The 23,413-nt window shown below is 35.1% G+C and overlaps 1 protein-coding gene and 1 long non-coding RNA gene across 9 annotated transcripts in view; one reads left to right on the top strand and one right to left on the bottom strand.

The window, feature by feature from the left end:
• Positions 1-1,926: 1,926 nt before the first annotated feature.
• The window catches only part of SNX2 (sorting nexin 2), a 58,624-nt gene continuing 37,137 nt past the window's right edge, over positions 1,927-23,413 (bottom strand). For 5 of the 8 annotated variants that reach the window (XM_085014366.1, XM_085014364.1, XM_085014365.1 and 2 more), the window contains exons 7-15: positions 22,863-22,941; positions 17,442-17,517; positions 16,108-16,221; positions 15,760-15,853; positions 13,552-13,757; positions 6,872-7,015; positions 5,353-5,433; positions 4,851-4,922; positions 1,927-2,408 (exon numbers count right to left, since the gene is read on the bottom strand). In XM_085014366.1, coding sequence (XP_084870492.1) covers positions 2,358-2,408; positions 4,851-4,922; positions 5,353-5,433; positions 6,872-7,015; positions 13,552-13,757; positions 15,760-15,853; positions 16,108-16,221; positions 17,442-17,517; positions 22,863-22,941 — 917 coding nt within the window. In that variant the 3' untranslated portion in view covers positions 1,927-2,357. Of the gene's footprint in view, positions 2,409-2,883; positions 4,076-4,503; positions 4,923-5,196; positions 5,434-6,871; positions 7,016-13,551; positions 13,758-15,759; positions 15,854-16,107; positions 16,222-17,441; positions 17,518-22,862; positions 22,942-23,413 lie in introns of those variants that run through there. The other 3 variants (XR_014838635.1, XR_014838636.1, XM_085014363.1) reach the window with 3 other exon arrangements.
• Positions 9,416-15,259, top strand: LOC146405711 (uncharacterized). The gene is made up of 2 exons (XR_014838670.1): positions 9,416-9,523; positions 11,642-15,259. It is a non-coding gene; the product is annotated as an uncharacterized LOC146405711 (long non-coding RNA).

Below are 23,413 nucleotides of genomic sequence, written 5' to 3'. Positions count from 1 at the left end.
TAAAACGTGATGGATAGTTGAAAATACCTCATCAAAAAATACAATCAAAAACTTACTTTCTGTATTTAAGAAATTATTTTTACATAAGTTTTAGTCTTGCTTCAGTTTAATAAAACAGTTTTGATTAAAATTTGACTTTCTAATAAAATAATATTTATACTGAAGTCTGGTATTTTAAACAACATATTTTAAAGTAGAAAGGCACTTCAGGAATCAGTTTTATACCTGTTTTATAGATGAGATGTGATATGTCCAAAGTCACACAGCTACTGAGTGACGGAGGCAACACAAGTATGAAGAGTCCAAGTTCAGCTTGTTCCACTGTATTATGCTTAGTCCTTCTTTAATTTTTATCCAGTTAAATACAAAAAGAAACACTTCAATACAGATCTTTATAACTAAAAGATTATGTTATCAGCATTATCAATGCTCTCATCATTCTATTTATTTGGAATGAATATGGATTAAGACATTGAGGAATGACGTGTGGAGACAGGTGTAGTGTTGAAGAAATTAAATTAAAATGTTGGTAGGTATCAGAGGCTCATATAATTTACTTGACATTCCCAATATACTCTTTACCTTTTAGTAAAGGTTGTTAAGGAGAATGAAATCTGGAACAGAGACTGGGTTGGTTACTCTCTTTGGCTTGATCAAATCTGAAAATATTTATTATTTTATTTGGAGGTATTTGATGTTCTTACAAATGTACCACTGTAGAGTTAAGATTTGGGCTTGAATAACTAACATATTATCCTATGTGTAAACTGAATTTTGGAAATAATGCAACTATGTACCTAATACTAGGACATCATTCTGGTGACACTGTTACGAGTAAGCCTATATTTTGCTTATTATTAATGGGACAACAAGATAGGATCTGATATATATTAATATGAATCACTCATTTAAGTATTTTAAGTCACCTCCAATAAAAGCAACAAGAGAAGCTATATTATTTCTGTATCAGCTTCTTCTTAAGATGGCAAACATTATTTTATACCTTCTAGGATTTTTTTTTTACTGTTCAATTCACCAAGTCTTTACTATTAACCTGTTATGTGTCAGGTAGTCTTCTGTGTCCTAGGATCATCAATATGAACGGTACTAATAGGCTTAAAGTTTCAATTAAAATAAGTGGAAACAAACATATCCTGAGGATACTCTGGTAAGTTAATTGTACCCAGGAGGCTGCTAGAAAGGACTCACACATATAATATCTCACTCTTCTGGAAGGGAGATACAGTTTTTAAGACTGAGAAGAGAGGCATTTTTAAGAATTCTTTTTAAAAAATGAAAATAACTCTGATGACAGTCACAACTTAAAAACTTTCATCAGCATTAAGGATAAATAAATAGGTGAGATGGTTGCAAAAGACAACTTTCATCTTACTTCAAATTTGTTTTGCACTATCGTTATTCATCAGATTACAGAGTATTTTAGCATGACACCATTCTTTGTCAATTATGACCACAGAAAACCTACTTACAGTTTAAAATGAAAAACAAAGGAAAGGTAAGGAATAAATTAAATATATGTGAAGATAGTAGAAGATGTGCAAAATCCACAGGACTTGTAGCAGAAGCATTATAAATACATTTTTTTCTAATTCTTAAACTGGGCACTTAAAACAGGGATGGATAAAAACAAGCAAAGACAATTACTGGCTCCTTTATCAACACAAGAGAATTCCCCACAGTTGAACTAAGAGATAAATGTTCTTTGATTTATAAAGATTTTGTAAAAAGAAAACTGAGTTTCATTTAGTCATTTAATAATGAAAAAGTTTTTTTTCTGTCAATTAAAAACATTAATAGGTTGTAGTATCACCTATATACATCTAAAAGAAAACTCTTCTTCCTATTAAAAATGCTTTTAAAACATCCTAATATGTTTAAATACCCAAATAATTTGTTGCTAATACGTCACAAGGAATATCATTTTATTACTGTAATCACAAAATCATACTTTCTGTACAGGAATGTATAAGTGATCATTAATCAATGCATTGATAATTCACTTCATAAAGAGGATGAACACACTACAGAACATATTGTAAAGGAAAAAATATTGTAAAATTTTCTGGCCTTGCAGTGCACTTTTTAGTGCAAGTATTTAAGACACAATAGTGTTCAATTCGGCAAAGTATTGCAGAATGTCATGCCACAGTCCACTTAATTCAAAAAAGGTCAGGACATGCAGCTTGTAATAAAATGTCAGAATATATATTTATAAAAAACCACATGTAATTCATAAAATATATAGTGGTTTATTTAGATGGTTTTAAATGATTTCATTGTGGAATTCTGCATAACTGGAACAAACATCCAAGATCTTCTTGACAGGAATAATCTTGCTAGGCAATGGCTTTGGCTTCAGGTAGGAATGCCTCCCAGTATTTTATCAGCTGTGGATGATAATAAAAATAAAAGATATTCTCATAATTTCTTTGTCATCTATAGAATATATCCTGTGACACCCCTAATAAAAAATCTATACAAATAGCCAACAAAGATTAACATTTACTAAAGTCTGGTTCTTAAAGCGAATCATCCAAATTCCCTTAAACTAAGTTTATCAGCATAATTCATGTATTAATTATTAATTAATTAATTTTGTCTTTTGTCTTTTTAGGGCTGCACCCGTGGCAAATGGAGGTTCCCAGGCTAGGGGTCTAATCGGAGCTGCTGCCACCCGCCTATGCCAGAGCCATAGCAATGCCATATCTGAGCCATGTCTGCGACCTACACCACAGCTCACGGCAACGCCAGATCATTAACCCACTGAACAAGGGCAGGGATCGAACCCGCAACCTCATGGTTCCTAGTCGGATTCGTTAACCACTGCGCCACAATGGGAACTCCTCCCTCCTTTTTCTTAAATTTATTTTTTTAAAAATTATTTCAAATATTAATTACTCCTGGCTAATTTCAGCCTTTTTTTTTTTTTTCTTTTGGTCTTTTTAGGGCTGCACCCATGGCATACAGAGGTTCCCAGGCTAGGGGTTAAATCAGAGCTGTAGCCATAGGCCTATACTACAGTCACAGCAACTCCAGATCTGAGCTGTCTCTGTAACCTATACCACACCTCAGGGCAATGCCGGATCCTTAATCCTCTTAGCAAGGCCAGGGATTGAACCTGCATCCTCATGGGTGCCAGTCATACTCGTTTCCGCTGAGCCAGGACAGGTAACTCCTAATTTCACTATTGGATGTAAAAAAATACAACTTTAAAATACCTAAAAACTTCTTTAATTTTTGCAAAACTGTACATTGAGAAAGTAAGTTGGAGTTCCAGTTGTGGCTCAGTGGCAACAAATCCCAAGTAGAATCCATGAGGATATGGGTTCAATCCCTGGCCCCGATCATTGGTTTAAGGATCCAGTGTTGCTGCGAGCTATGGTATAGGTCACAGACAGGGCTCAGAACTGGTGTTGCTATGTCTGTGGTGTAGGCTGACAGTTATAGTTCTGATTCCACCCCTAGCCTGAGAACCTCCATATTCAGCACCTGCAGCCCTAAAAAAAAAAAAAAAAACTAATTAAAAAGAAAAAAAAAGGAAGTCTGTTAATATAAGCTAAATAAGATTACCTTAAATAATGAAATTGCAACGAGCTTTTCCAATATAAAGTTATAACATTTCCTAGTTCAGAGGATATTCATTTTATGTTATTGCTAGTAAAAAGAATGAGAAAAAATGAGGAAGAAAAGAAAATATCCAAGCAGGAAAAGAGACTGGAAAAAATTACCTGCTGGTCTTTGCTGGATAGTCCAGATAATAGAATAGAGTGCCGTATAAACTAACATTAAGTTAAAACTCCATTAAAAAAAGCTTACAGAACCTACATTTTTTCTATTTAAAAAAAATGTGGGAGTTCCCACTGTGGCTCAAAAGGTTAAAAATGAAACTAGTGTCCCTGAGGATGTGGGTTCGATCCCTGACCTTGTTCAGGGGGTTAAGGATCTGTTACCGCCGTGAGCTGTGTGGTAGGTCACAGACGAAGCTCAGATCCCATGTTGCTGTGATTGTGGCATAAGCCAGCCGGCAGCTGCAACTCCCGATTCGACCCCTAGCCTGGGATTTCCATATGCCACAGGTGTGGCCATAAGAAAGCAAAAAACAACAAAAACAACACACACACACACACACACACAAACTGACTTTACTAAGTAATACAAACATAATTTGAAGATATGTCTTCACCTAATTTAAAGGTACAATCTATTATTTATATACATGTATATATATATATATATGTATATATATATTTTGCTATTTTAGGGCTGCACTCGTGGCATATGGAGGTTCCCAGGCTAGGGGTCGAATCAGAGCTGTAGCTGCTGGCCTATGCTAGAGCCACAGCAATCCAGGATCTGTGCTGTGTCTGTGGTCTGGGACCTACAACACAGCTCGAAGCAACACCGGATCCTTAACCCACTCAGAGGGGCCAGGGATCGAACTCACATCCTCATGGATCCCAGTCTGCTCGTTAATCCCTAAGCCATGAAGGGAACTCCCTGTTATATATTTTAAAACAAATGAAGGAAGAAATCCTTATATTTAAGATATTACATAATTTGCTCTATTACTCAAATTACATGAAAATATACAGGAATGTTTTCTCACAGCCTAAAATTGGGAAAAGTGTTAAGAAGTAGAAGCAAAAAGGACCTAGGAATTTTCAATTACTTTAACTACCATTTTTCCCTTTGGTGTCTTTGTTTTTCTGTATTCCACTGGTTACTTCTCCAGTTTAAAAGCTGAATTCACTGATGATTATCTTTAAAATGAAAAAGTATACCCCAAACAAATTCTAGAAGTCTGCAAGTTATAAAAAAAATTACCTTACCTGTTGTTGTGTTTGTACTAATGACTCTAAGTACTTGATAATAACAGTTTTAAAATCTTTCACTCGTTCTTTCTGTTAAAGTACATGAAAAAAAAGGTTCATTAGTACAGAACTAAATTTGATTTTAACACAATAACACAGAAAATGTGACCACGCTGTTAAGTATACAATTATGGAGTTCCCGTCGTGGCGCAGTGGTTAACGAATCCGACTAGGAACCATGAGGTTGCGGGTTCGGTCCCTGCCCTTGCTCAGTGGGTTAACAATCCGGCGTTGCCGTGAGCTGTGGTGTAGGTTGCAGACGTGGCTCGGATCCCACGTTGCTGTGGCTCTGGCGTAGGCCGGTGGCTCCAGCTCCGATTCAACCCCTAGCCTGGGAACCTCCATATGCCGCGGGAGCGGCCCAAGAAATAGCAACAACAACAACAACAACAACAACAAAAAAAAAAAAAGACAAAAAGACAAAAAAAAAAAAAAAAAAGTATACAATTATTATACTTGCCTCAAATCTTCCCACTTCTTTTCGAATCGTTTTAGAGATCTGTTCAAAATCTCTTTCTCCTTGTTGCACTTTTGCCTCCCACTAACAAAAACAAAAAAAAAGGGCACAAGTTTTTTATTCTTGTCTGCGAAAAAATTACAGAACTAGCTGTCATGACCATTCATTTAATTTACAATGCAATGCCTAAAAACCCTGAAAGTTCAATATTGGCAAAGCCCAATTTGGCATCATTCAAACCACTGCACCACGACGGGAACTTTCTCCCTCAATATTTTACTGTCAGAGTTATTCAAGATTAGGATATTCTAGTACTTAATGAACTACATTCGCCACAACTTAATTTACATGAAAAGATTTCCCCAAGTAGAAAATTCACTATCAGGAGTTCCCGTCGTGGCTCAGCAGTTAACGAACCCGACTAGCATCTATGAGGATGCGGGTTTGATCCCTGGCCTTGTTCAGTGGGTTAAAGATACGGCATTGCCGTGAGCTGTGGTGGAGGTCAAAGATGCGGCTCAGATCTGGCATTGCTGTGGCTGTGGTGGAGGCCGGCAGCTGTAGCTCCGACTGGACCCCTAGGCTGGAAACTTCCATATGCCATGGGTGCAGCCCTAAAAAGACAAAATAAATAAATAAATATCAAATCATTTAGCAGTACTAGAATGTAATTTCTCATTATTTTCCATATCTTTAAATTTTTAAAAAATATATCAATATTCTGCTGCTAATTTCAGGAATACATGTTCATTACGATTTATATGCCCATGGAAATAATTAGAAAAATTATATGACATTTAAAAAACATTTTTGTAATGATGAAATGTCCAGATTTAAAAAAAAAAAGTACAATTATGGTCTACTGAACACCTACTGGTAAATATTAAATTCACTACAAAAACAATGATGTGATTAGTGACCAATGGAACAGCTAAAATAAAATAACTGAAGACTTAAGCAATGAAGTGACATTTTCCCACTATGTAACCAAAACACTGGTACATACTCTTCAAAGAGCAGGTACATTTACTTTAAGTAATATAAAGGTTGTCCTACCTCTTCAATTTCCTTATTGAAGCATGGCAAAAAAAGTGTATAAATTATAATAAACTTAGTAAATTTACTGAAATACCATATATAATACATATATATGGGGAATAATGTTGCCTGAACAGCTAAATGTGGGACAAGTCTATCTCTAAAACCATTTTTAGACACAAAATAAGTAATTATCTGAAATCAAATTAACCCTCTCCAAAGAAATATGTAAATATTAATTCAAGGTTAATTTAAGTCTCTTCCTTATATGTTTCTTTATCCATTCCATAATTATGCAGAAGTAACAAAGAGCTCTGGAGATTTTAATGATCAAAATGTTAAAATAATTCTAAAGCAGTTCATAAAATTATGAAAACATAGCTAAGTGTTGAATGGCTCAGAAAAAAACTTATGAAAAATTATGCACATATGAATGACTCATGGAAAATCTGGGTAAAGAGTTAAAGCATTTTGTATTAATCACCTCTCTTATTTCATTTTTAGCCTGCTGTATTTTATCTGGTTTGTTAGCAACCATCATTTTTGCTTCGGTTTCACGTTTTTTGAGTAAAGTCATTTGAGCATCTTCCCATTTCTGCCAGCACTTCATTCGATGGTCAAACACACCCTATAAGTGAATCACATAAAACTATTAACTGGGAATTAACACTAAAACACTTTCACGATACAAGAAATGCTGCAATAATGAAAGCAATAAAACCAAGTACTTATATGCTACTTTCTTATACTGAGATACTGAAAATAAACATGCCATTATCAAAGAAAAAAGGTTTCCATATTCATTTGCTTAAAAGCAAAAAAAAGCTGTGATTAGATGAAATATAAAAGCTCAGAATGGAAAAAACTATATACAAAATCCATTTCACTAGACTTTGGGGATTAATTCGTGGCTCACAAGATTTCTAAGAGTGTTATGCTTTGAAGAAAGATTTCTTTAATAGGAAAATGCTAGTGTCATATCTACGGTGGAATTTTTCCTACTAAGATATCAAAAGCAGATTTAAGTGTAGGAAATATGCCAGAAATTAAAAAAAAAAAGTTATAAGACAACAGAAAGTAAAGTAAAAATGTGGAAGCGATTACTAAGAGCTAATTAAAAATTTTTTATTTTTATTAGCGAATTTTAATTTAAAAAAAGGCAAAGCAATATGAGTATAACAAGACTGGGGAAGAAAAAAAAAAGAGTCCTACACAAGATGAAAAGGGCAAACGAATAAATGTACTTATTAGTATGCAGCACTAAATGAAGAAATAGACAAAAAGACTGTAACAGAATAATTCAACCAAGTCCACTACTTCTTTCAAGGAGTTTAGTGGAGCAAGAGTGAGTGAATGCAGGAAAGAAATGAAACAGGAACATAAAACTGTCATTAGAAACTATATAAAAAAAAAAACCTGATGGATAGCATGAAACAATAATAATCCCTTTTCTAGCTTAATGTTGGGAATATATTCATATTACTTTAGTATTTATTAATTTAACAAATGATGAATTAAGCATTAATAACTTGGGTGAAACAGTTATTTTCATTTATTCAAAATAAAGAGCTTTTGAATCGAGAAATAATAAATTAATACAAGTTCTTAAAGGAGGCTGATGAAGAAGAAAACACACAGTGTATTTTTAAAATACGGGCTTGGAAACAAATTAAATTTGGATTCAAATACTGGTTTTGTCACTGTATGATCTGAGCAAATTCATTTAATTTCTTCCTATAACTCACAGTTCTTCTATAAATAAAAGAGGGAAATGAGATCTAGATTTATAGAGTAGGAATACAACGAAAGTATGTAGCACAGTGCCTTAATCTAGTGGATGGTTAATAATTAGTAGATAGTATTATGGATTACTCCTAAATAACATACACCTATAGATGTAGGTGACTAACTCTAGATTTCTACTAAAAGTGCAAATAATGACTTAGGTAATAAGGAAAAAAACATACTTAGACTGCTAACTTGTATCATATAGCATATTTCAAAAATGCAGACAATAATGTTAAAAACTCCAAATGAACAGAGTTATTAAAGAGTGTACATATTTTAATTAACTAGGACAAGAGACATCCTCAGCACATCAGGTAAGTTAAAGCACCATATCTATAGGTATTTATATCCATTTTACTAGATTTGTCATTTCATATCATGTCTCTTCTCACATCTGTTAAGTCCCCTTTGTTTAATTTTCTTATATTTAGAAGACTACAGTCTCCTTAAAGCATTTCTCATTATGGAGTAATTTGCTTCAGCCAAATTAATTTGGATTGAAAATCACAAAAGTAATACATCTAACAAATATATTTAAAAAGTCACTATCACTTAAACAATCCCTGCACCTCACCTCCCACCTTTACACACATTTTAAAAGGAATTTAAGATTTTAGGCTTAGTTTTCCTTTAAAGGAACAGGGCCATATAAGCTCTTCATTTACAAACCCCTCTGTTCAATAACAATTTGATTATTTAAAATATGTACCAATACAGGGCAAAAGTGAACAAAAACGCTCTTTAATCTCAAATTTGCCTTTACTTAATATATATATCAATTGGCTTTTTCAGTAATATACTAATTTAAACTAATTTGGTCCCTGCACAGTTTATTATCTCTTAACATTCTAGAACCATCACAAGATTCTTGTGGTACGGATATAGGTGCTATGGTAAAGGCAAAACTAGTCAGGTTATTTCGGGGAAAAAAAAATTTTTTTTTGCTTTTTAGGGCCACACCCATAGCATATCAAAGTTGCCAGGCCAGGTGTCAAATCAGGGCTGCAGCTTCCAGCCTACACCACAGCCACAGCAACACCAGATCCAAGCCACGTCTGTGACCTACACCATGGCTCATGGCAACGTCAGATCCCTAACCCATTGAATGAAGCCAGGGATTGAACCCACAGCTTCATGGTTACTAGTTGTTGGATTCTTTTCTGCTGCGCCACAATGGCAACTCCAGGAAAAGAAATCTTTAACTCCATTAGAATTAATTTTTTCTTCACCAGTTTGTTCATTTTTTTTTTTTTTTTTTTTTTTTTTTGTCTTTTGTCTTTTTTTTTGGTCTTTGTTGTTGTTGTTGTCATTGTTGCTATTTCTTGGGCCGCTCCTGCGGCATATGGAGGTTCCCAGGCTAGGGGTTGAATCGGAGCTGGAGCCACCGGCCTATGCCAGAGCCACAGCAACTCGGGATCCGAGCCGCGTCTGCAACCTACACCACAGCTCACGGCAACGCCGGATTGTTAACCCACTGAGCAAGGGCAGGGACCGAACCCGCAACCTCATGGTTCCTAGTCGGATTCGTTAACCACTGCGCCACGACGGGAACTCCTGTTCATTTTTTTTATTTCACTTCATTCTTTGTTCATTTGTCTGTTAACACTGGAATGTAAAAAGAATCAGAACCACACCTGATCTTCTAAAATCTTTTTAAAATGCTATCTTGAAAATCAAATCATAACTTAAGGTTTACTCCTGCAGGTCAAGATACTAATCCACTCTAGAAGAACCAGCTTCTTCTAAAAAGACGGATACATTTTCACTAATGATTCACTTTGGCCCCCCCACTCCCTGCCAATTTATGCTACACATGTGTAGGCAAACTAGTCTAGATTAAACAAGGTTGCAGTTTTCCTAGCCAACCAGGAAATTTGAAGCTGTAATTTTACTTTATTATTTTATATATTTTATAAATTTGCATTACCTACAGGAATTTTATGAAGAATTCTGGTGCTGAAAACATTGAAAACTATTACCTTCAATCTCTGATGCTACTCTAGTGATTCAGACATGAAAATGCATGTAACAAGTTTATTGCTTAATATATGTCAGCTAACAGTACTAGTCAAAATATGAAGTCTCAGATGTTAGAGACTGTACAAAAGAGGGAAACAGGAGTTTCCTGCTATTAGGCCAGGCCTAGGCAATATTTTGAATGAGTGAACTTGATCTCTTTCTTCAGGGCTCCAATTTCTCATGGTATCAGGTTCTCCACTTTGCCTCTCAACTCTAATTCACAAAGTACTTGAACTTTCAAAATTATCATTTTGAAAAGTACTCTCAATGTGTATAAAATATAAGGTTAAGTAGCACTAAACAGCTATTACAAATCAGTAAGACAAAAAAAATTAAAATGGAGCAAAGGACAAGAACAGTTCATAGAAAAAAGAAATCCAAATAGCTTATCATTTGTAAGGATGCTTAAATTCACAATAACTAGAGAAATTAAAACTTACACAAACACACAAAGACCTTCGTCACTGGGATGGAGAGGAAGCAACAGATATTTTGCTGGGAGTACAAAAAAGTATAACCTCTTCCAATAGCAATATAGCAATGTTTACTGAAATTTTAAATTCCTTGGCCAAGTAATTCTACTTCCAGGAATTTTATGCTCAAAGAGTTAGTATCAAAATATTTAAGATTGGACACATCAAATCATTCAAGGTACATCTATATGGTAGGTTAAGGAATACGATACAAATCTTTAAAAGAATGAAACACATATTTATACAAGCTGATAAAGAGTCCTCTTCAAAATGAAGTGAATAAAAAAAGCAGGCAAAGAACACTGCATATAGTATTCTCCTCCTTGATGAAGGGTGGGAGAAAGGGTGGTTGAAAGAGACAGAAAGAAGGAAGAAAAGAAAAATACAGAGACAATTAGCCTTATAAATATGCACAGCTAGGAGTTCCCTGGTGGCTCAGTGGGATAAGGACCTAATGTTGTCACTGCTCTGGCTCAGGTCACTGCTGTGGCATGAGTTTGATGCCTGGCTCTGGAACTTCAGCATGCAGTAGGTGAAGCATCCCACCTCCTCAATCCCAGCAAAACAAAACCACATAGCTAATTATAAAGACATACAAGAAATCTAACAGCATTTAACTGAGGGAAAAGAGACCAGAGGTCTTGGATAGATAAAAAGTTACCCTTCTGGGCTGTAGAATTATTATGGGCAGGTATTACTTTTTCAAGTACAAATGAATTAGTTTAAAATAAAAACCAGGAGTTCCTGTAGTGGCTCAGTGGTTGACGAATCTGACTAGGAACCATGAGGTTGCCGGTTCAATCCCTGGCCTCGCTCAGTGGGTTGAGAATCTGGCACTGCTGTGAGCTGTGGTGTAGGTCGTAGATGGGGCTTGGATCCTGTGTTGCTGTGGCTCTGATGTAGGCCGGTAGCTACAGCTCTGATTGGACCCCCAGCCTGGGAACCTCCATATGCCGCAGGTGTGGCCCTAGGAGAAAAAAAAAAAAAGACTGAAAATAAAAAATTAAAAAATAAAATAAAAACCAAACAAGTAATTAGACCACAAAAATCATCTGCAGTCCTATTCCATAATTTCTCAACTCCTTTATGAAGTGACCTGGGCTAGGTTTCAGCAGAAAATCATTCTGAAAGAGCTTTATCTTAAGGTATAACTTATTCGTAGGTCTTTAACTCTCTTTTAATCAATGAATCACTAATTCAGTGTTTCCCCAAGTGTGTTCCACATACGTAAAAAAGATATTAAGTAGAAAAGAATTCCAGTTCATATGAATTTGGAAGCCTCTGGATTGAACAAAGTTACATGTCTTATTTTACTTTTACTCCTACACGGTTCTGAAGTTTTTAAATGCAGTCTGACTCTATAAGACAGGGCTACATTATCTCCAAAACTCAGCTGATAATGGTACATCTTTTGGTGTCATTGTTCTGCAGAAAACATTCTGGAAAACATGACTATAACTCTAATTTTATGGAAAGTAAAAATAGATCACGCAGTATGAGAAAAGCTGTTTTTTAGGGATCAGCATCCCTCACACAGGAAGGCCAATTAGGTCATGGAGTCTCTTCCAGGGTTAGCTCTTTGCAGGTAGACAGACAGTGCCTAGTTTCCCTCTTTGAAACCACAAGTTTTCTGGAGGTGTTATACTTTTTAGTAATAGCTCTCAGGCTAGTGGAAGCTCTGGAATGAGGTGAGAATAGGTGGTAGAGAAACAGGAACCATTATCTATAAAGTGGATTTCTGTATATCATAAGTTACCTGCACATAATGAGTTATACTCTAATAACTATCTATATTAACATCTTTAAATAACTGAAAAGATAAATTCACCACCACTAGGAATATAAAGAATAACATCTAAGAGAAAATACAAAACTGGTAATGTAGCTAAACCTAAGAAAGCATTATTCTGAAGTGCCAAGAACTCTCTGGTAAGAGCTGTCAACACGAGCCTGAGAACAGAATCTATAATACTCTGTGCATCAATGTTCTGATTATAGATGAATACTAATTTGATCAGACTTTAGCTGAAAAAAATCAGCCTAAGAAATCAAGGAACAAGGTCTCGTTAACTTTCCGGATGTCTATAATTCAAGGTAAATTCAAGTTCCCCCAATCCATGATAACTAATGTTCATAACAGTAATTCAAAGACACCATAAGATCTTAAAAAGTATACTCCAAAACATGTTACAGAAGAAACAACTATTCAGTTTTATTGTCTGAATATTGGTGATATCTGTAGAATACTAATTTTCATCAGTTAACTGGATTATTTTCCTAACTATTTAGAAACTTAAAACTGTTCATCCTTAAACATTAGTACTAGATTAATAGAATTTTAATCTAATTTAGTCCCATCTCATCTATAAATACATGGTGACACATACACAGAATGTGTGCTTACAGTCCAAATCCATGCTATAGCCACTGTTAAACATATTCATGCAACAATCAGTTGTGGTTCTGTCCTGCTTATTATAATTTTAATGATAACAGAGTCCAGCGGGCAGTTTCAGGTTAGAATGAGTAAACAAATGCTATAAAGTTAATTGTTGACTTCTATATGCAAATACAGAGGTGTATATCGGTTTTTATCTTATTTGGCATTGCTTAGATCTCTTAAACACATCAATTCTATTATACTATCTAATATCTAAGATCACAGGGGAAGAAAATACTAAGCTATGCATAACCACCTTAAAGCCATTATACATACTAGTACAGCGTGCAATTTACACACTTAAATACAACACTGTAAGTCAACTATGCTCCAATAAAATTAAAAAATTTAAAAAACTAAGTAAAAGCATACCTAATAGCAAACCATATTCTTCTTATAAGCAAAACATTTAAATGAGAAGGAAGATTACAAAATAAGGCTTACTTTCACTGCAGCAATAAGACGAATATAGTCACTAAGTAGTTCTGAAAACATATAAAAGTCAGCAAAAGCTTGTTCTTGATGTAACTGGTCTATCTTCTCCTCAACCTCTGCAAGCTGAGACAAAGCTCTAGATAGAGCAGTATGATCCTCAGAATTACCTAACATGGCAGCACTTTTAGCAAAGGCAGCTGTGTTAGCTGAAAGTTCTGAAATGAAAAAATATTCACTTTTAGTGTTCGTTTGTAAAGTTTTTAAAAATTACATTTTTTCATCTTCTCTCTAAATTTTATCTATTCACAAACTGCTCCAATATTTTAAAATAATTAACATGAAACAACCAGTCATTAAAATTCCTTGGGCATCTGGAGTTCCCGTCATGGCTCAGTGGTTAACGAACCCAACTAGCATCCATGAGGACACAAGTTCAATCCCTGACCTCGCTCAGTGGGTTAAGGATCAAGCGCTGCAGTGTAGGTCACAGACGTGGCTCGGATTCCGAGTTGCTATGGCTGTGGCGTAGGCCACCAGATACAGCTTCAATTCGACCACTAGCCTGGGAACCTCCATATGCTGCAGGTGTGGCCCTGAAAAGACAAGAAAACAAACAAAAAAATTCCTTGGGCATGTATGTTAACTGCTCAGAGTTCTACTGAAAGTGTAAAAGAACCACTGCCTATATTCCCCAGGGGACGAACCTTGTTCAAAAATTTTATGTAATAATCTGCATCCCTGTTCTCCTCCTAGGAAGTGCTTTTTCTCTATCTATTCCTAAGAAAGACGAAAAATACATTTTTCATATGGAAAGCACTGGGAATACTCACAGTTGATTTATACCACATTATCTGGCATTGAAACATTTACTATTGAGAATAATGTTTATAATTTTTGATGAGAGTATTATTTAGCTCACAAGAAGAAAGCAAGGTAAAACCGTATATACAATTCACATAAATCTTTTTCCTTTCTTCTTTATATGCAAAAACAATGCTTAGTGAAATACTAAGAAATTCTAAAAATATTTTTGAATGTTATCATTTCAGATACATCAAATAAAGAAAAACAGATGTGAAGGACGAACAATTACACTGCCTGGAATGCTCTGCTACCCTGCATTACCTAAAGTTATCTAGAAGAATCATAAAATGTTCCCTAAGGGAGATCATACAAACAGCAAAAGTCACTCTAAACTACTTTCAATAATAAATTATTAGTAAATTTCTGTAATTATTTTATTGCAACATATTGCTGATAATGACACATACCAAACTGCTTATTAAGTATTTTAGAAAGGTGGTATTAAAAGTTGTGAATTCTTTTTTTTTTTCTTCTTTTCTATAGCTGCACCTGCGGCATATGGAGATTCCCAAGCTAGGGGTCTAATTTGAGCTGCAGGTGTCAACCTACGCCAGAGCCACAGCAACGCCGGATCTTTAACCCATTGAGCAAGGCCAGGGATCAAAGCCGCAACCTCATGGTTCCTAGTTGGATTTGTTGACCACTGAGCCACGACAGGAACTCCCTAAAAATTGTGTATTCTTAACATTTTTTTTTTTTTGGCCACAGCTATAGCATCTGGAATTTCTGGGCCAGGGATTGAACCCATGCCACAGTAGCAACCAGGGCTACTGCACTGACAATGCTAGATACTTAACCCACTACGACACAAAGGAATTCCTTAAAAGGCATGTATTCTTACAATAAAATAAAACTAAAACCCTCTATCATGGAATAAAAAAAAAATTACAACTCAAATTTTCTACGAATTTTTAACACCCCTCTCTGCATGTTTTCCAATATGCTGACTCAAAAATGAAGAAATTACTTTAGTTTTCCAGGAAACACAGGCACCAAACAAACATCTTAGAGAAAAGTTTCAAGTACCTATGTTTGAGTCTCATTCTTTAATTATAGTAAGAGTTACCAGTAGGATATCTTCATTCATTTATTAAATGCTTAATGAAGAGTTCATCAAAAGTGGATAGTTTTAATCCAAAATATATTTTATAAGCTCAAGATTTTTCTATTTCTTAACTAGAAGACAGATTAAAATAGAACAAAAAATATTAACAAAGTCTAAACAGAAAACATTCTCTTAAACTATCGTTTTCTCTCTTCTGCAATGACTTAGAAATATTCATTTAAAAAAATTTTAATGAAACACCTGAATTAACTTATTGTGTTAAACAATAAATAGTAAGACAAACAAACCTTTTCTATGACAGACCAAGGCTTCAACACTGGCATGAAGTTTCCTAAGTTGCTGATCCAGATTTTCAAATTGCTGCTGCTTTTCTTCAAACCACTAAGAAAAAAAAATGAAAAATGGAGCTAATTTAACCAGAAGAAACCACTGTAAATTAGGTTACCAATAGTAAGCTACATTCCTTGTTTTAAAGCAACAAATTAACCATGTATAACCATGGTGGTCAACTGATGTGCTGAGAACTAAACTCAATAAGCAAATTAATATCCTATTTTCTACTTGTACAGCTTTAAAATGCAATTGTTGGGCTCATTAATTCATCTCATTATTCAAGTCGAAAAATCAGCTCTTACTGCATCCGATTCATTCATCTTGATTGTCATTTTGTTGACAGCGTCGGCAGCCTTGTTCACCATCCTCAATATTCCTGCTCCACTCAGAGCCTGTGTATTAACTGCTCTAGGCAGCTGGAATTGAATGACAAATAAGGGCAAACAAACCAGTTAAAAGCCTGGAGGTTTAACTGGCCACAAAAGGGACTGCCCTCACATACCCACCCCCCCCCACAAAAAAGAAAAGAAAAAAAAAAGAGGCTGTATTTTCTTGACTCTCGTATGTTTCAACAGTGAGATCTAATTTCTCAAATACACTACTTGTACGTTCTCAAAGGAAAACTTAAAAAATGGACTTTCCATTTGTTTTTCTTCTGCACGTTTACATTTAGATGGAACAACACTCTGTTTGTCAAAATATATTAAGAAAGTGCCAAGTACCTTAACACCGGCCACCTGTTTGCTAGCAGAAATAAACTATTTATAAGGAAAAAAGAAGAAAGTCTTGAGAAAAATCTCCTTATGCACAGTTAGGACTGTATGATTTTGAATTTTTTAACCATCCCAAGGTTCAAGTAAATTAAAAAAAAAAAAAATCGGAGTTCCTGTCGTGGCGCAGTGGTTAACAAATCCGACTAGGAACCATGAGGTTGTGGGTTCGGCCCCTGCCCTTGCTCAGTGGGTTAACGATCCGGCATTGCCGTGAGCTGTGGTGTAGGTTGCAGACTCAGCTCGGATCTAGCGTTGCGTAGTTCTGGCATAGGCCGGTGGCTGCAGCTCCGATTCAACCCCTAGCCTGGGAACCTCCATATGCCGCGGGTGCGGCCCAAGAAATAGCAAGAAAAAAAAAAAAAATCTCAAATGCTAACAATAAGAACTCTAAACTGTTAAGAGGGCAAAATGTAGCCAATATAAAGAGCAGCATGGTTATAATTAAAGCTCTTTCAAGTTACAATTTTGCATTTCAAAACCCTTAGTAAGACTACTAGAATGTAGACTCACAAACACACATTCAACTATCTCTAAAATGAGGTCTAAATATACTTATTTCAACATGATGCCTCAGCAACAACTTAGGGCACTCGGAATTAGACTATATATAAGACATTCTTTTGAATTTGGCTTTAAGTTTTCAAGGAAAGGCATGATCATCCTACAAATATCAATGCAAAGAAGATATTTTGCTGGTAATTAAGTAATTAAAGCTAATCAAAGTTCTAAGTCAAAAAAATCATTGTTCTATTACATCTATTTAATGCAACTATTCACTGAATACCTATTCCTATATAAATTATTACACTGATAATCATAAATGAGAACATTTACATATAAAAATTTAAAGTAGAAAATCTTACCTCTGAGCTTTCCAAGAACTGCCTCAAGTCAGGATCCTGTAGTAAAGTTGGATGCTTTACTGTTCTTTGAAGATATCTAGATTCAAGAATAAAATCCTCCTTTATCAGTAGCATTTAAAATCTTATTTCAACAAAAGAAAAAATTTTAAAAAACGGGTAAAAAGATGTACTGTTTAACTCCTATTATTTGTTTGCCGTCACTCTGATTATTTAAACTCTTATAGCAATTTAATGATTAAAAGGCTCTTTCACTCACCTTTTGAAAATTCATAATTATGTAAAAAGAACACAGGGATGGGGGCAGGAGTAGAGAGGTTAAATAACTTAGCAAACTTCTCACCATTAAGTACTAGTTACAAAACGGTGTATATGTATATATGCACCCTTTTATAGCTAAATATATATATCCCAATCAACCTACTTATTATTATTATTTTTTACTGCACCATTACCGAAATGGAGAACAGCCTACTAATTTTTTTTTCCTTGCAGCAGACTAAATCAGTTTTGGTCCTTATTTGACAAGGACTACATTTTCTTCAATATTTCTATTTTTAAGGTGTTGCTATTTTTGATGTCTTCCTTAAATGATACCACATAAAATAAAAAGTAAAAGGAAACATCATTATTAAATCCTTACCAGCTTAACTTTAGTAATTTCCCTTTACTAAAAGTACACCCCTGACAGTCACAATAAATTACCAATCTTTCTTTCACAAAAAAGGGTAAGATCCACTATTTGATGACTATTGATTACTTATTTAATCTCATTTTTAAAAATTGCTCTTTCCACTGATTAATGATTATATGCAGTAGTATTTCAATTATAGCATTCTGCCTAACAGTTAATATTCCTTTATTCTATCTCTGCAGAATAGTCAGTTATTAAATTGTTCTATCTCTTTACAAAATTATAAAATATGCCTAAAATAAAGTTCCTGAAAAGCAAACCAAAAAAACCAGGAGTTCCTGTTGTTGCTCAGTGGAAATGAAGCCAACTAGTATTCATAAGGATGTGGGTTTGGTCCCTGGCCTCACTCAGTGGGTTAAGGATCTAGCGTTGCCACGAGCTGTGGTGTAGGTCCCAGATGCGACTCGGATCGGGTGTTGCTACGGCTATGGAGTAAGCTGGCATCTGCAGCTCCAACTAGATCCTTAGCCTGGGAACTTCCATGTGCCGCCATGTGCACCCCTAATAAGAAAAGGGGAAAAAAACAACAACCAGAAACAAAAAAGTAAATGACAACCTTCTCTAGAGTCAAACACTAAATATAATGTGTTATTCAATTGCTATTCAATTGCTGTTTTCATATATTTAAATAAAACGCACACCATATTAAATTTCCTTTTAAGTCATTAGCCCATTTATACTATAATAGAAACAGAGCATCTAATAGATATGTACAATACAACCCATACTGTGTTTTTTTTTTTTTCTTTTTAGGCCTGCACCCTCAGCATATGTAAATTCCCAGGCTAGGGGTCAAATTTGTGCTATAGCTGTTGGCATATGCCATAGCCACAGTGAGGCAGGATCTGAGCTGCATCTGTGACCTGCATCACAGCTCACAGCAATGCCAGATCTTTAATCCACTGAGCGAGGCCAGGGATGGAACCTGCATCCTCATGGACTAGTCAGATTTGCTTCTGCTGAGCCATGACAGGAACTCTCCATGCTGTAGTTTTAAAAAATATTTGCTGCTTATTTTATAAAGCTAAAAAAGAGATGGAAGTTAGAACACTTATCTTGTAAGTTTAAGAAATGTTGGTATTGCCCCATTAGAATTTTACTTATAATAAAACAGGTGATAACCATAAAATAATAATTAGCTAAGTTAGTTGCTTAGGCTGCATACTAAAGCAGTTTGCCTAAGTTGTTTATTTGAGTGCATGCAACAGCTGGTAAATAGCAAGCACTCAGACATTTGTAAAAATAAACAAGCAGGAAGGAAGACAAAATATCTTGGACCCAACTCTCAAGAGATATTCTAATATTTCGAACCTCAGTGGAAATATCAAAAACAACTTATATTCTAAAATAGCTTTTTTAAAGTGAGTTCCACAGAATACTAGTCCCATCCAATATTCCATGAAAAAGATTGGTTCTACAATCAAGAAGTTTTGAAATATATTACATACATATTCCTTTCTTTAAGATTCATAATGAACAGCAGCCTATTAAATGCTGTGAACGGTCTTACAGGAAATAAATCTGGTTTAACTTTAAAATTTTACTTAACAATGATTTTTATTTTTTCTATTATAGCTCATTTACAGTGTTCTGTCAATTTTCTACTGCACAGCAAGGTGACCCAGTTACATATACATGTATACATTCTTTTTTCTCACATTATCATGCTCCATCACAAGTGACTAGATATAGTTCCCAGTGCTATACAGCAGGATCTCATTGCTTATCCATTCCAAAGTCAACAGATTGCATCTACTGGGTTTAATTTTGTTAAATCCTATGTTAATAAAATGCATTTGACTGCAGATTTCCTTTTTTTCACCCTACCACATACCAGCATCCTGAAAAATCAATTTTGGAAGATGATATTCTAGTAAAGGACAGTAAAACTTTTCTTAAGGGTTACATGAAAATAAAGAGCAATTAACCATTAAAAAGGTATTAAGGTTACATAATGTTAAAATTGAGCAAAGAAACATAAAATGGGAGTTCCCATCTCTGCGCAGTGGAAATGAATCTGACCAGGAACCATGAGGTTGCAGGTTTGATTCCTAGCCTCGCTCAGTGGGTTAAGAATCCGGCGTTGCTGTGAGTAGTGGTGTAGGTCGCAGACGTACCTCGGATGTGGTGTTGCTGTGGCTGTGGTGCAGGGTGGCAGCTGTAGCACCAATTCGACCCCTAGCCTGGGTACCTCCATATGCCGCTGCCGTGGCCCTAAAAAGCAAAAAAATAAAATATAAAATAAAACCCTACACCCTGTATCATGCTATTTTCTATTTCTCAGTTTACATTTACATAAGTGTATCCTTACCTATAAAAACAAACTCAACATGTTTGTAAGCTAAGATACGAAGCACTCTTTAAAAAATAAAGTGAATAATCTTCCAGATACCTAGAAGCAGTATCTGCTTACTTTACCCAGAGTGGCACAGGGGAGTTACCTGGATTCTAAGCCACTCCCTTTCTCTTCTTATATTTTAATACCATATGTTTATGTTTTCATTCAAGACAGTCATCTGGATTCTATAAACAAATAAATATGTAAATGAATATCAAAGATTTTACAAAGAAATATTTCCTTGACCCTCCTTATTCAACTTGGTTGTGTATCCCACAGATATGACTGTTCTGATGTTTAGGTTTTAAGAAATGCCACAGAAAAATCACTTGAAAAAAAATCATTCCAGTTCCTTTGCTTTTACACCCTTTACACATGTATTTTCTTGAGTCACCTTTTCTAATGCAAAATGAACTCACAGTACATGTTTCCTTTTTTTTCACTACTGCAAATTCCACTAAGGTAGTATTTAACAAGTAACACTTTCAGTACAGAAACTATCTTCACATACATATTAGATCAAGCTTCACTATTTCCTTAAATCTCTCCTCAATGTTACACACGGAACGAAAAGTATGGTTTAACTACTATGCAACACATTCAAGTTATAAGAAAGGTGACTAGAGAATCAAATTATATGTTCTTGGTACAATAAATCTTCATTAAGGTCCTTATCAAGCATGCCATTTGAAATATTTCAAATTTACTCATAGAAAAATAGGATTGGAAAGGTTTCTCAAAAGGTCATGGTTATACTTTCAGGAAGGACTAAGTGAAATCAAGGCAGCACATTATCTGCCTTTATTCTTAAGAATACTCATTCTATGACCTCTTTCACAACAAAATCAATTCTAATACCTAAAGTAAACTTCTGTTGATACAATTTAAATCCTTTTCCTAACTGCTGAGTCTTACAGACATAATCTCATCTTTTAAGACTTCTCTAGGATTTTTAAGCTATACACTAGCTTTTCTTCCTGCAAATTGTTCAAACCTGACTTTACTGTAGCATTTTCTTAAAACTGAAACAATTTATTACTAAAACCGAGAAGTATGTTTCCTTATGGTTTTAAAAAATAACTTGTACGTTATATATATATATATTGCACCCTAAAATGTGTCCTATCTACCCCAACAACAAATTTTTCTTTTTCTTTTTACAGCTGCACGTGCAGCACACTGAAGGGGTTGAATCCGAGCTGCAGCTTCGGCCCACATCACTATCACGGCAACACCGGATCTGAGCTGCATCTGTGACCTATGACACAGCTTGCAGCAGCAATGCCAGATCCTTAATCCACTGAACAAAGCCAGGGTCTGAACCCGCATGCTCAAAGAGACTATGTTGGTTTCTTAACCTGAGCCACAATGGGAACTCCCCAAACACAAATTTTAAGCCAAGAGAGAAAATAATGAACAAAAAAACCAAACTCAATTAAGGTAACAAACAAAACTCAATTAAAATAACAAAAAAACTACTATGAAATTAGAAAATGTTTTAAGTCTAGGTAATTACCAATTTATGTCCTAAAGTTGGGCTTTAAGAGAGTTTTAAATTTGTTTCTCACATTTTCAGAATAGCAAGAAAGGAATAAATGTTAAGATTCTGGGAGTGGGATTCCTCCCATTCGTTTCTTTCAGTAAGCCACAATGAAAACAAGACTTCAAAACTATAGGAAATGTGCTGAGCCAAGAACTCTAAAGGAAGGTAGCCTATATATCTATCAACCTTCAATGACGCAGTTAAACAATGACTAATACTTTTGTACACTAAAGTCAAAATCAATCATACACAACTGAAGGAGAGAACACAAACATAAATGTTCATTGTATTTCATAATATTCCAGTATTACCAAGCAACAATTCAAAGGAAAGTTAATTTAGATGCAAATAGGTATTACTCTGCTAAACAGACTAATGAGAATAGAAAAAGAACAAACATATAGTATTGTGGGTTTTTTTTTTTTTTTTGCCATTTCTTGGGCAGCTCCCGTGGCATATGGAGATTCCCAGGCTACCAACTGAATCGGAGATGTAGCTGCCAGCCTATGCCAGAGCCACAGCAACGCGGGATCAGAGCCGCATCTGCAACCTACACCACAGCTCACGGCAATGCCGGATCCTTAACCCACTGAGCAACGGCAGGGATTGAACCTGCAACCTCATGGTTCCTAGTCGGCTTCATTAACCACTGAGCCACGACAGGCTCAGTATTATGTTTTTGAATGAAGTAATATCCTTAATAAAAGTTTAACATATTCTTAAGTAAGAGTCTTCAAGTGGTACTTTAAAAATTTTAACACTTAAACTTTACGTGCGCCACTTGATGGAATTAGACATATTAATGCAGTAAAAACATGAGAGTAATAAAGTATAGCTGATTAGAATTACCTTTCAAGAGCTGCTCTCCGTTTTTCTACAAATTCTGTGGATGATGAATCTTCTTTACCCACTTTGACCTTGGTCATGCCTTTGAAAGAATTGAATGAGACTCATGATTTTATACTACTGAGAAACATTTTTTTTTTTTGGTCTTTTTAGAGCTGCACCCGCTGCATACAGAGGTTCCCAGGTTAGGGGTCCAATGAGAGCTGTAGCCGCTGGCCTACACCACAGTCACAGCAATTTGGGATCCAAGCTGAGTCTGCAACCTACACCACAGCTCATGGCAACGCTGGATCCTTAACCCACTAATCGAGGCCAGGGATCAAACTCACGTTTTAATGGACGCTAGTCAGGTTAGTTAACCACTGAGCCACGATGGGAACTCTGAGAAACATTCTTTTATAATCATTTTTGCCTAACTTAAAATATATTTTAAATCTGAACATGACAAAAAAGCTCCTAAAATTATAATGAGTATCATACTTTTGAAAATTTAAAATTCATGACATATTAATATCTCTACTTGGCCAGTACTTACAATATAAGTTATAAAGGAT

The sequence above is a fragment of the Sus scrofa genome, chromosome 2 (genome assembly GCF_054392235.1).
Source record: "Sus scrofa isolate SSC_HxYL_T2T_F1_AM1 chromosome 2, Sscrofa_HxYL_maternal_Yorkshire_Landrace_v2.0, whole genome shotgun sequence".
Lineage (NCBI taxonomy): Eukaryota > Metazoa > Chordata > Mammalia > Artiodactyla > Suidae > Sus > Sus scrofa.
Note: the sequence above shows the minus strand (reverse complement) of the source record. Positions and strands in the feature narration are given on the sequence as shown.